Source organism: Musa acuminata, chromosome BXJ2-9, assembly GCF_036884655.1.
Source record: "Musa acuminata AAA Group cultivar baxijiao chromosome BXJ2-9, Cavendish_Baxijiao_AAA, whole genome shotgun sequence".
NCBI classification, from domain to species: Eukaryota; Viridiplantae; Streptophyta; class Magnoliopsida; order Zingiberales; family Musaceae; genus Musa; species Musa acuminata.
Window position 1 is genome coordinate 49,041,896 of NC_088346.1, and position 12,020 is coordinate 49,053,915.

General features: G+C 36.3%; 1 protein-coding gene across 4 annotated transcripts; it reads right to left on the reverse strand.

Annotated features, from left to right (window-relative positions):
- Window positions 1–3,691: 3,691 nt before the first annotated feature.
- On the reverse strand, window positions 3,692–9,384 carry LOC103999359 (uncharacterized). Of its 4 annotated transcripts, XM_065127189.1 has the most exons (10): window positions 9,060–9,384; window positions 8,221–8,378; window positions 7,928–8,037; window positions 7,605–7,673; window positions 7,220–7,335; window positions 7,085–7,139; window positions 6,847–6,967; window positions 4,216–4,263; window positions 4,046–4,140; window positions 3,692–3,954 (listed from the first exon to the last, which is right to left on the reverse strand). In XM_065127189.1, exons 2-10 carry the CDS (start codon window positions 8,291–8,293, stop codon window positions 3,856–3,858), a joined length of 786 nt encoding a protein of 261 aa, XP_064983261.1. In that variant the 5' UTR covers window positions 8,294–8,378; window positions 9,060–9,384; the 3' UTR covers window positions 3,692–3,855. The 4 variants fall into 4 exon arrangements, with proteins under 4 accessions (XP_064983261.1, XP_009419377.2, XP_009419378.2 ...); XM_009421102.3 differs by lacking the exon at window positions 8,221–8,378 and having other exon boundaries at window positions 7,220–7,266; window positions 9,060–9,383; XM_009421103.3 differs by lacking the exon at window positions 8,221–8,378 and having other exon boundaries at window positions 3,692–3,950; window positions 9,060–9,382.
- Between the last annotated feature and the right edge of the window lie 2,636 nt (window positions 9,385–12,020).

Genomic DNA, 12,020 nt, shown 5'->3' on the forward strand with positions numbered 1-12,020 from the left:
TGAAGAATATGTAACTGTACTATGATAAAGGAAGCGATGCACAATGAAAATTTTGTTGAAGGGCAAAGGCCTAGGATCCACACAATGGTGCATAAATTTTAACAAAGTTAGTAGACTTCGAGAACTATTAGGCAATAGACTGTCTTAGAGCTATGCTTCGTCCGGGTGTGACCCGAAAGCAAGTAGACAAAGAAAGGTTATTTACCAAGAGAGCAAACATATTCAGAGGTGGTAGAAGTCATATGATGTACTAGCAGAGATTATAATCCGAATTCATCCCATAAAAGATTAGAATGTAATGAAAATGTCACTAGGTGGTGATATGTTACAGTAGATTATGGTGGAATAGTTCAAGGCAATATGACACACATAAGAGAAGCCTAGTAAGAGACTAGATCATACGAAGGTATGATTGAAAATTATTCGGAGCTCCACTTCAGTGAATAACATGACACCAAGAAAGGTTATAGATTCAATAAGTGAATATTATAGTACCGCAAAGGTGGATCTTCTATGCATGTATCAAATTTTACATTCGATGAAAGCCTTGGTCAACAACATATAGAGGTTGTGTACTATTGAGGAGGAATTTTGAGTACAAGTACCAGTAAATCCCATGGGGAGAAGCTTAATCATATAAAGGTGTAATCGAAGCGGTTAAAAAATTGGACTATTCTAGATCTCATGTTCGCTTAAGGGAGCTTGACAAGTTATAGGTAAGTGAATGTTGCTATCAATGAAGTAAAGAAGAATAGAATCAATGCGAGCCTTATAATATGAATGTAGAGGCCATGAGAGTTACATTTTGAATCCATTGACATAAGGGAATTGCTCGGAGAATACAAAAATATTGAAGCAAGTGGTCAAAAGGGACAATAAAGCGACGACGAGTCCAGAGGGACTCAACTATAAAAAAAAAAAAAGTTTAATAGAGGTAGACTCGGAAGAGTGTCATAATGCCGTAGAGACAGATCTACCGATTGCGAAAAAAAGAAATAGATGCGAGGTAACAAATAGTAGAGCCATGGGCATAATAGTGTCATGGTACCAAAGAGGTAAGACTTTTGTAGAGTCATCAATCCCTTGCTCTTCTGGAGGGAGAGTAATTGGTCGTGAAAGAGGCCGAGGAGGTGAAGAATACAAAAGCAAACTCCAAGTACCGATACAAGACTAAAGTGTAGAGGCTAAAAAATTTCATAAGATTGATGTCAATAGACTTTTCATCAAAATAACCAAAACTTGGGGGATTTCGGGTTAAAGCAAGAGTACTCGATAAAGGAATGAAGTAGGCAATCTACGGTGCTATACATTTTATATTTAAAGTAAATGACATAAATGATGGAGAAGATAGTATAATTCTAAAGATGACCAAGTCGGGGTGAACTTTTGCCTTTTTCAGACAAAATGACTTGCATTATAAAAGTTCAATGGTAGTAAGAAGGTGAATCATAGTACATAACTCAACATAAGGAGTGCAAACATTTAAGTACTTAAAAAATGTGAGCAAAGATCAGGCGAAGACTAGTAATCGACTCAATGCATGAAATATAACTCTCGAGGAGATGAGCGAAGTCAAGTAACATTTGTATTCTCAACCGTTAAGAGAATGGACAAAACCGAATATCCTAATTCTCTTATTTATTTGGCAAATGAGCTTTATATATGTTTAAAACCCTTTGAAGAAACTTAAAAAAAAAATAATTATTAAATCCTCACCAATGATATCGGTGCTACTAAGAGTAGACTATCCAGTTTTTTTCTCGATATAATGCTAATAAAAAACAAAAGTAATACCAACCTACTTAGAGATGACAACTAAGTAGAAAAGGAATCGATAGATAAATTTTACAAAGAAAAGACCTCAAGAAATTCAAATTTTATGAGACAATGCTCATTAAAGCTCTAACAGACATTTACCCTATTCAAGCGATGTGAGACATTTGAGAGACTAGCGCCATTACAAGGAAATGTCATTTCCTTTATCTGAATAATTCGTAGGAACCAACAGAAATTAGCATAACTCGATCGCCCCCACATCAGAGTCGGAATTATTGGCGAGTTAAAGCAACATGATAGATCAAAGTTCGGCTACTTAATAATAATAGTGGAGAGCAATTGTAAGCCAAGAGGTAAATTATAATTAAAGCAGAAGATAAGATTCAGTAAAGGTGAGGAGATGCAGCATCTGTAAATGAATAAGTAGGGAAGAATATTACGAACAAAGTTATAAATAAAGTGTTCAATGTAATACTTGTATATATCAATATCTTTCAATTTTATTCATGCTTTATACAACATATAGAGGGCTTATAGTAGAGTTAGAAGTCTCATTTTGGTTGTCTTTTATAGTCATTTTAGATTTGTAAATGTAGATTATGTGCAGTCGTCACACGAAGGCAAAACTATCCAGAAATAAACTATCCAAGCAGTCAATTTAAGGGTTTTCTAGCTCTATCGAGTAGTGCAGAGTGTTAACCAACACAACACCCATGAGCTACCCAAGTGGCACATGACTGGATGAGCCTTTGAGATAGAGTTTAGGGCTGGTTTGCTATCTTGTTCTGCAATAGCATAACATGGGCACGTGTGGAGACTTTTGATCATAGCATATCACATTTGATTATTTGTTATGTGATCGTTTAAAGCTTACGAAGTCTATGTTTATAATTTGTATTAATTATTTGTGTTGTTATGTGAGTTAAACATTTCCTCTAATAAGTTTTATTTTTTTTTTAGGTCTTTTAAGAGATCATACGAGATTTCTTAATTTTTTTTGAAAATTCGCCCATATAATTATACAAAATGTATGCTTCGTGATATATGAATCCTTTCCAATCGAAAGATTTATTCGTCGCTAGACAGTGATCGAGACCTACACTTATTGTCACTCCCCAAAGGGTGACCGGATCAGATGAGATCTGAGCTAGATTTGGTTACGCGAATGTCTTGTTGTGACATGGGCATATTAGCATCCAATTCTTGCTGTCTGAAATCTTTTGGATGGAGATGCATGCCGATCTGAGCTCAGCGGTCAACGGCATCAAGTAACAAGTATCCACATTTCAAAATCAATTTTATCTACAATATTATGTTATTCTTGTTCGAAGTATTTTTTATTATCTTATTCAGCAATTATGATTCATAAATTTCAATTAGTTATTTGTCCGATTTACTCTATTTTAACATCATGATATCCACATTTTCCTGTATCAAAACTCCATTATAGATCCAATTTCTACCAGTTAGTATAACTTATTAATCTCATAGCCATATGAGACTAACTGCTACCACATGTAATATATATATATATATATATATATATATATATATATATATATATATATATATATATATATATATATATATATATATATAGCTCACCAAAATTCCATAGGTAGCTAACACAAACATGAAGTCAATAGATCCTCAGGAGATGTTACAGCCTATTTCTCCACATCACCATTTTTCCATGAAAAGAGAAAAAAAACTGAAAGACCTGTGATGTCTAAAATTTGGCCTATGAGAGACAAACCACAGAACTGTTGCTGGATGTCACCCTTTGCAAGGCACCCACCACATTGAACCTGTCACAGAGAGAAAACTTTCACCATACTACTACAAACTGGAGTGTGCTTGGCCCCAAGCATACCCTTTCTAGAACCCCAATCAAATCCTATGGATGGGAACTGAATTGTCAACTAAAAATTTGCCAGAGTAGTTGATTTCTTGAAATGTAAAAAATTCTTCTTCACTTGAGTTGTTGAGAAAAAGAAATATTTTGCAACAGTGAAGAAAGTGGATAAAAGAAACGAAGCCAACTTTACACTTCAAGAAATCTTAGTCTTTAACAAGCAGTCATAAAAGAAGGCTATATGATGGCATGTCTTCTATCCTCATTACATCATCCATCAGAAGCTCCCTCTCCAGCTGCGCACGAGTCGACTTCAGAACTTCCTAAGGACCAACAAATATATTTCTCAAATTAAAGAAAAAATAACCAATATGGAGTTAAGCAGAGATGAGACCATAACGAAGAAATACCAACATTAAATTCCATGTAAGAAGCATTTCTCTCTAGCCATTGCTTGTCCATGACCATGAAAGCTACACAGTAAAGCAAGTCGAATGCCCATTCATCCTCTGCATCATGACAAATCATAAGCACACAACTTACGCAGGATCTTACAGAGTCTCTAGGATATGTTGAAGCCTCACCTGACAGCATTTGGATGAAAACAGCTCTGACAAATGTCCTTGCTTTTGCTGCATACATATTATTCTAATATAGTAAAAACTCAATCAACCATCACATATATTAACAAGTTGGGATGTGCAAAAAGGATTTCAACTAGATACCACTGTAGGTTTATCAAGATCAAGTACTCATGCTTAGAGTTAGAGCTAAAAGGATTTCAAAAGGCATCTATATTTAGCAAGGAACAAGACTATAAAAATATTATATACAAACAGGTCATGCCAACAAGAACTTTTAGAAATGTAACACAAATGAAGTTTTCCAGGTTCAATAGATCGTGGATTCCCAGGGAATTGCATTACATGTAAAACAAGATTGACATTGCTTAGGTATGAGCTGCTAGCTTGAGTAATGAATAGAATAAATCTCATAACCCTATAAGTACCTTTTTTTTTTTTTAAAGTAATTATCGGCTTGGCTCATATGACCGTTTCTTGGTTTCTCTTCCTCTCTTCTCTTCCCTTGTCTTCACATCTCTCTTCTCTTCCCTTGTCTTCACATCAACTGTTCTTTTATGTTGTTTAAACCTTGGGTTTCTTTCCTCAATCATTGAATCTTTATGACTTTTTTTTTTCGTTTCTTCAACATAATCAGATTATGTGGAGGAGATCTTAAAGTTTGGGACTCTTCAATGACTCCAAGAGTCACAATTCTAGCAAATAATGTTTCACTCCTCCCATCCTTCAATGAAATTGGTGAAACCAGTGTTCGAGGACTTCTCCCTCATGTTCTTTTGATTTCTTTTGACTCGATTGGTAATTTCTTCTTCAAGAGAAGCCAAAAAAGCTTCCTCTAAGGATTTCTTTAGCTACATTCTCAAATGCTTCAGGTTTTCTTCAGTCATTTTCTTTTTCTTATGGTTTTCTTTTAGATCCTCTTACTTTTCCCATCCTTCTCTCCTGCTCGTACGGTTCCTTATGATCATTAAACAGTTCCTTTTGATTGAAATTGAGATTTAATTAGTTTTCGATCAAAAGGATTAATATAAACAGGAGAGGGATGGGAAAGGTAAAAGGTAGGAGTAACTAAAAGAACACCACAAGAATAAGAAAATGTCTGAAGAAACCCTAAAGAATTTGAGAAAGAAGCTAAAGAAATCCTAGAGGAAACCTTCTCAATTCTCTTGAAGGAGAAATCATGAATCGAGTCAAAGGAAATTAAAAGAACATGAGGGAGAAGTATTCAAACTCGTCGATTTTGTCAAGGGATGGAAAGATGCATGACGTTATTTGCATACTTGTGGCTTTCGGAGTCATTGAAAAGTCTCAAACCTCATAATCTCCTCCACAAGGCCTGATTTTATTGAAGGAACAAAGAAAGAAGAAAGCCATAAATATTCAAGGATTAAATAGAGAAACCCATGTTTTGAACAATATAAAAGATCAATTAATGTGAGACAAGAGAGGAAAAGAAACCAAGATATATGAGCCAAGCCGGCAGTTACTTTCTTGTGTGTTTTTTTAAAAACCCTATAAATACTTGAACAATTTTTTTGACACAAGAACCAAAGTTACTTATCAAGATTTGCTCACTATTTTAAACAACTTGAATTTTCCTGATTTTGAGCAACTCAGAATGTGCAATTGAATATGATGATCCAAACCTTGTTGATTGTATATAATCATGTGAATAATTTTAGAACTAGGAATCTTTTATTGTACTTACCTAGGCATGGCCTTCGGTTCAAGTTTGAGCTAAATTTTAAATTTGTCTGTGTAAATGTAAACATCGGCTGAATTGATACAAACTAATGTCACTTTGAAGTTACGAAAATAATATTTGAACACTGAATAACAGCAGCAAACTCTTGCTTCCAACCAAATATGAACAATGTACAGAAACCAAGTTATAGCTAGACTTCATATATAAAAGGTTGAGATGCAGAGAGCATTCAACTGCAACAATCAAATTCCCACTGCAGATCTTATTTTCAGTTTCTTTTTCCGTTATATGCCTTTGTTGGGATTACTCAAAGCAAAATGATTCACAATAATACCATGTTCTATCTTCTACCAGTCTTTGTCACAGCCATGAGAGAACCAATTTGACTCAAAAATGTCACGAGCCTTGAGTGCATAAAACTAGCACTACAAGCAAAATGACCAGGCAACAAAGCCAACCAGTCTAACTAGGGAACAAATCTTAGACAACTATACAAATTACACATGATTGCTGGGTCCATGCCGATTGGCACATTTTGCGTCAGCATGTACCGGAATAGCCTGTGTCGTTCCAAGGTGTGCTGCCACATCCTTTAGCAGGAACAAGGCTTCAGATGGTCAACATGAACCATGTGCTAAAATCATTCCACCAGTTACCAGCATGCCTCACACCATTGTAACCACAATCCTGGTTCTACAATTAAATCCTTCTTTGGTTCAAGAAACACAAGTCTAATAGAAGTGGACATTTTCCTTTTTCTTATCAGTGCTTATTAAACTTTCTGACCATAGGTTCATTTTGTTAGTTTAGCTGTCTTATTTTCATTTGTTTCTTGTTTTTGGCTCAGTTCTTAATATTTTTTTAATTCAAATCTGAATATGATAAATCATTATTTGTGATTAAAAATATTGTCATAAAGGAACACTTACTGGACTGCAGATCTAACATTTGCATAATCATGAAAGTGATATTCACACCAGCAACTGCAAATGGGTATTCCCATGTGGCCCGCTTCCCACATTGTTTATTTAGCAACCTCTGGAAGGAATTCTGTAGAAAAACTACTCAATATTACTTTCTTCTAAAGCAGAAAATGGTTTAGAAGAAGAATGATTGTGACTAATCTGATATAAAGGAAGATAATTGAAGCAGTTTATCCAATCTTACAGAGAATGTTTTTGCAAAGAACAGCAGGTTCTCCAAAGATATAAATCCAGCACCCCTATTCAACATGTAAAATAACATGAATAAAGAGACTCTGATTTAATTTGGAGCACAAATTAACAACAATGACAAACCTACCTAAAGTCAGTCGATGGGTCCCTGCCCTGCCAGCCCATTTCCTTCCACTGGTCAGATATTAAACCACTTAGTTCTTTATTGGGATATGTTGCATACCATAGAGCTCTCAGAGCTTCCTGTCAGGATAAAACTAAGTTTTGCCATTTGAACATAGAACAAAGGCAACAATTAACATCTACTAATTCATGGTATGACTGAATATGGCACATTGGCACATAACATCAAATTCTTCGAGACAACATAACATCAAAGTGTATAGACTAATATGGAAACTTGCAAACCAAGGAGCTAAATATCACCAGCTCAATGGTGATCATTTATAAAAGAATCATTAGGTTTAATCAGTGGGTTTAATCTTAACGAGCCTTATTACATCAAACATTACCTGATGTTCTCGTCTCGACGCATCAAAATAAACATTCATACGATGCTTCAGCCTTTGTAGCCTTTCTTCCTGAAACGACAATATTTACAATCATCTAAGTACTCTTATCCAAATTCCTGTTTACTTAGGACATAAGTTATTAATATAAAAAAAAAGTAGCGTAAAATTAAAGGAAAAGAATTAGGGGAGGTCAACTCTAAGATCTAGTGGATTAGCATCATGCAAGCACCAATAACAAGATAAGACACGAAGCACTGGTTATATAAAGGCAAACATAATTTTTGCGGCGATAAGCTTTCGTATCAATACTAATTGAATTGTACCTGTAAAGGGGTGAGATTGATGCAAATGCGCTCATAAGTTCCTTTTCGCTTCATACAAACACAGGAAAGACCTTTTTCAATCCATCTTGGTGAACCACATGTCTGATCATCTGTCAATAATTAATAGGAATATCTTCTCAGTGATTCAACCATCAAAATATGTCGCAACTATCAGAAATCCACTCTACAAAATATGCCACAGGAAGGGCCTTTTTTTTTTTTTTTTTATAATTTTCATAAGGTACCAGACAGTAAATACTAGCCCGACTTGGTTTTGATATGAGTACGATTACCGGTAATCGATTTGTTGGCTATGGTAGAGTCTGAAAATTTTGCAAGGACACCAGGACTTGCAGAAGGCAACATGTGAGGACCCACATTATAGTACCGTGATCATATCATTAGCCATACAGTGGAAGGAACGAAGTCCAGTGATTTGGGAGGGGATAAACTAGCATACAACAAGTCAGGGACAAAACAGTAAAAGAACATCAGCCAGCTCCTGATACAAACAAACAAACAAACAAATTCCAAGCAAACACTAAGTGAAGAAGTAGCATGAGGTAATATGTTTCCAGGCAAGCACACATCACATGACATGCTATCCCACCCAACTGCTTCAAGCTAAGATACAATGATTATACATCCACAGGTTCTCGCATCTACTTTCCACACCTAACGTTTTCCTAGCGATTCAAAGAGCCCCACAAAGTCCTAATCTTCAATGCGCATAACTCAAATCTCCAATCAAAACAACCGGATCAGGTGAGACACACCACTACCAACACATTCGGTTCAACCACTCCGGAAGACGATGAAAGCTCGCAGACTATCTACAAGAACTAAAATAATAATATAACTTCAGCAAGAAAGAGTATCTCTAATCTCAATGACTTCGGCTGCGACTCCAAACACTCTTCAGAATGGGCACAGAATAACACCAAATATGAGTCGACAAAAAAACCCTAAAATCTAGGAAGAAAGATAGCGGCTTGAGCGGCACAGAATAACACCGTAGATTTTCCCTTGCAGCGAACGGAATCTCGCAAAAAAGCCGGAAAATGACTACAAGGAAAAAAGATTCATTTTTTTTTTTGCCCCAAAGAAGAAGAGGAAGGGCGACAGCACTAACCGGCATTAGCGGCGGAAGCAGAGTGAGAACACTTGGGGATGGAGGGCGGAGGAAGCGACCTGACAGCCATGCACCCACCGTGATTCCTCTCCACCCCCATCTCCCTCCCTTTTTCTCTATCGATTTTGGGGCAAGGAGAATAGACGCCGAACGAAGTGAATGGATCAAATAAAGGAAGAGGAGTCAAAGGAGTCGACGAGACACAGAGAGACAGAGAGAGAGAGGCAATAAAAAGAAGAGAAAGAGGAGCGGCGAAGGCTGCCTGCGTGGGTGTGTCGGAGAAGGGATTCGTCGTTTTGTTCGCGGTTTTCCCCAACGACGACAAAAATCCCCAATACAAAAAAAGCGTAAGAGATAAACCTGATGATGAGGCAACGGAGGCCGTCTGATTCCCGATCCCGCTGATGGATCGCGCATCTCCAGGATTGAACTGGCGATGTACTGACCGTCCGATTTCATCAACGCACGCCAACGTGTGTGTCGCCCGACAAGCGCGTGGCCTGATCTCGAGGATAAGGAAGAGAGCGACACACACAGAAATCTATCCGACAGCGTGCATGGAGCCCACGTAAGGTAATATAGTCGTCTCCTAACAATAAGAAAAAGGCCTATGGGGTGCATAAGCTCACATGATGAGAGAAAGAGGAACAGTTGACACCCATCATCAACCTGGTGTCCCCAGGGGAGATCTCGATGGCTAAGTACTAGATTATGCAGTCTTGTGTTCGAATCCATAATGAGATCTGAAAAGTCGCTGTGTTCCCTCCCAGTCTTTCCACATCCAACACAGCGGTCAAAAGAGAGAGGGAAGCAAAAGAGGGTCTGTCTTTAGATCCTTGAACTGGTCTCCCAAAAGGCGAGCAACTATTTTAACTGCTAGGACAAGTAGACCCCATTAGTGTCATATGGATTCTTAAGCCCCCATTAAAGGAGCCGACACAAGATAACTCCGGCGCCGGAGAAGAGTGTCACAACCCCAGGAGAGCTTCTGTATCGTAAATTCATCATGCATAGCATAAACAACATCAACACTATCGACGATATGTAATCATCATCATGCATATTTCAATCTGAAAGAAAGAAAGAAAGAAAGGCTATGAACATGGAAACATGGGACATTGCTTGACTCCAACACTAAAGGATGGGTGAATGCTTTACGACATTTTCCGGTTATGGATAGAGATGGATTCGAGCTTCAAGTTTGAGCGTCCACAAAGATGGCAGCAACTAGGGTTCCATTATTTCTGTTGTTGGCCCTGGCCATGGTTGAGCTTATTATAGAGATGGTCAACCGATGCGTGGACTATGTGTTTATACCAGGGCCAAAAGTCAACCCCTCTAAAGCATGTTGCGTCGAGGTCTGCAAACTGGATGTGCCATGTTTTTGTGATCATCTCCCTCAGGAGACTGAGGAGGTTATGAGCTTTGGAGAAAGCAATCTTTGTTGCCAGATATTGTGGCAAATTAGTTCCTCATGGAACCAAATGTGGAAGTAAGAACTCGTCCTCTTGACATCCATCCAATGATTTTGTTTCTTCTTTTTTTTGGCTTATTTTCTTCTCTATAGCTGCTTAGACTACGCTGTCCCATTGGGTTGATATGAGATGAGAGAAGAAAACAATGAAGGTAAAGAGCCATCAGTGTTTTATGTTGAGAAATATACCTTAGACAAGTAGAATGCACCTAACAAAATATACTTTTATCGAGTGATTCCTTGTATTTCATCAAAGGCATTTGGTCTATTCCATATCTAGAGACCTTCTTAGCCCATAATAGAATCTCTTACAGTAATCAAACTTCAATTATAGACAAAACCCTTAGTAAGATCACCAGCAGATAGCAAGTTTGCTATCAACATTGCCAAGCATAGTATGTCCTTCTTTAGGGTGACAACCCTTTCCATGTTAGGACTTTGTCCTCCTCCAAAGAGTGTGGGGGTGAGAGATATCAAATAAGTTAGCATATAATAAATACCTCATGATCTTCTTGGATGCTTTGATGTAGTTGATTTTCTCCACTCATGGCTTATGAAAATAATCAAGGATTGTCCTTTAAGTCCAACACCAAAACTAAACATCTATAAGTATACAATGAAATCATTAGGAATTATAAATCTTTTTTATTTTATCCTTGAAGATATCCTCAATGTCATATTATCTCCTTCATTTTGTAAATTAAGGGCATTAGGTTCTCCTCCAAGGGGTTCCTTAACATGATAAGATTGGCCAACATAAATCAAACCAACATTATCAATTGATTCTTTATGTTGAGTCTTTGCTTTTTCAAATTGTATTTGAGAAAAACCACTTTTATTGAGTTGAAGATCCTCAAGAGATTTTTGCATTCCTTGCTTTAATAATTCTAAGCATATGAGAGGGATAATAAAATTTATATTCTTTAGAATTAATAGCATAATCAATGAAAAATTCACTAACTATTCTAAAGTCTAATTTCTTTATATGAGGATTATAAATCTCAACCCTATATATGTAAATAACCTAAACTTGGTTTCCATTCTTTTCACAACTTAAAAGGAGTTTTAAGAATAATTTTAAATGGAACCCTGTTTAAGATATATATATATATATATATATATATATATATATATATATATATATATATATATATATATATATATATATATATATATATATCGGTATTTAGTGCTTTACTCCAAAGGAATATAGATAAATTAGAATTACTCATCACACTTCTGAACATGTTCATAAGTGAGTGGTTTGTTCTTTTAGCAACCTTATTTTATCGAAGTGTGTTAGATATTGTATATTACTTAATAATGTTTCTTCCTTAAGTAACTTAGTAAATAGACTCAACATTTATCCTATTTCTATGTATCTTCCATAGAACTCTCTACCTCTATCTAATTATATAATTTTTATTTTATTGTTTGTTTGTTTGTTTATCTACTTTTGCTTTATAAGCCATAAAAGCATCAAAAGT

Excerpts from the sequence above, each read along its gene's own strand:
- LOC103999359 (XM_009421101.3), bottom strand. The coding sequence starts at position 9,159 with ATGGGGGTGGAGAGGAATCACGGTGGGTGCATGGCTGTCAGGTCGCTT. Across the intron at positions 4,264-6,846 it reads AATGTTAGATCTGCAGTCCA|CAAAAGCAAGGACATTTGTC; the intron begins GTAAGTGTTCCT and ends ATATGTATGCAG. Across the intron at positions 3,955-4,045 it reads CTTCTTACATGGAATTTAAT|GAAGTTCTGAAGTCGACTCG; the intron begins GTTGGTATTTCT and ends GTTGGTCCTTAG.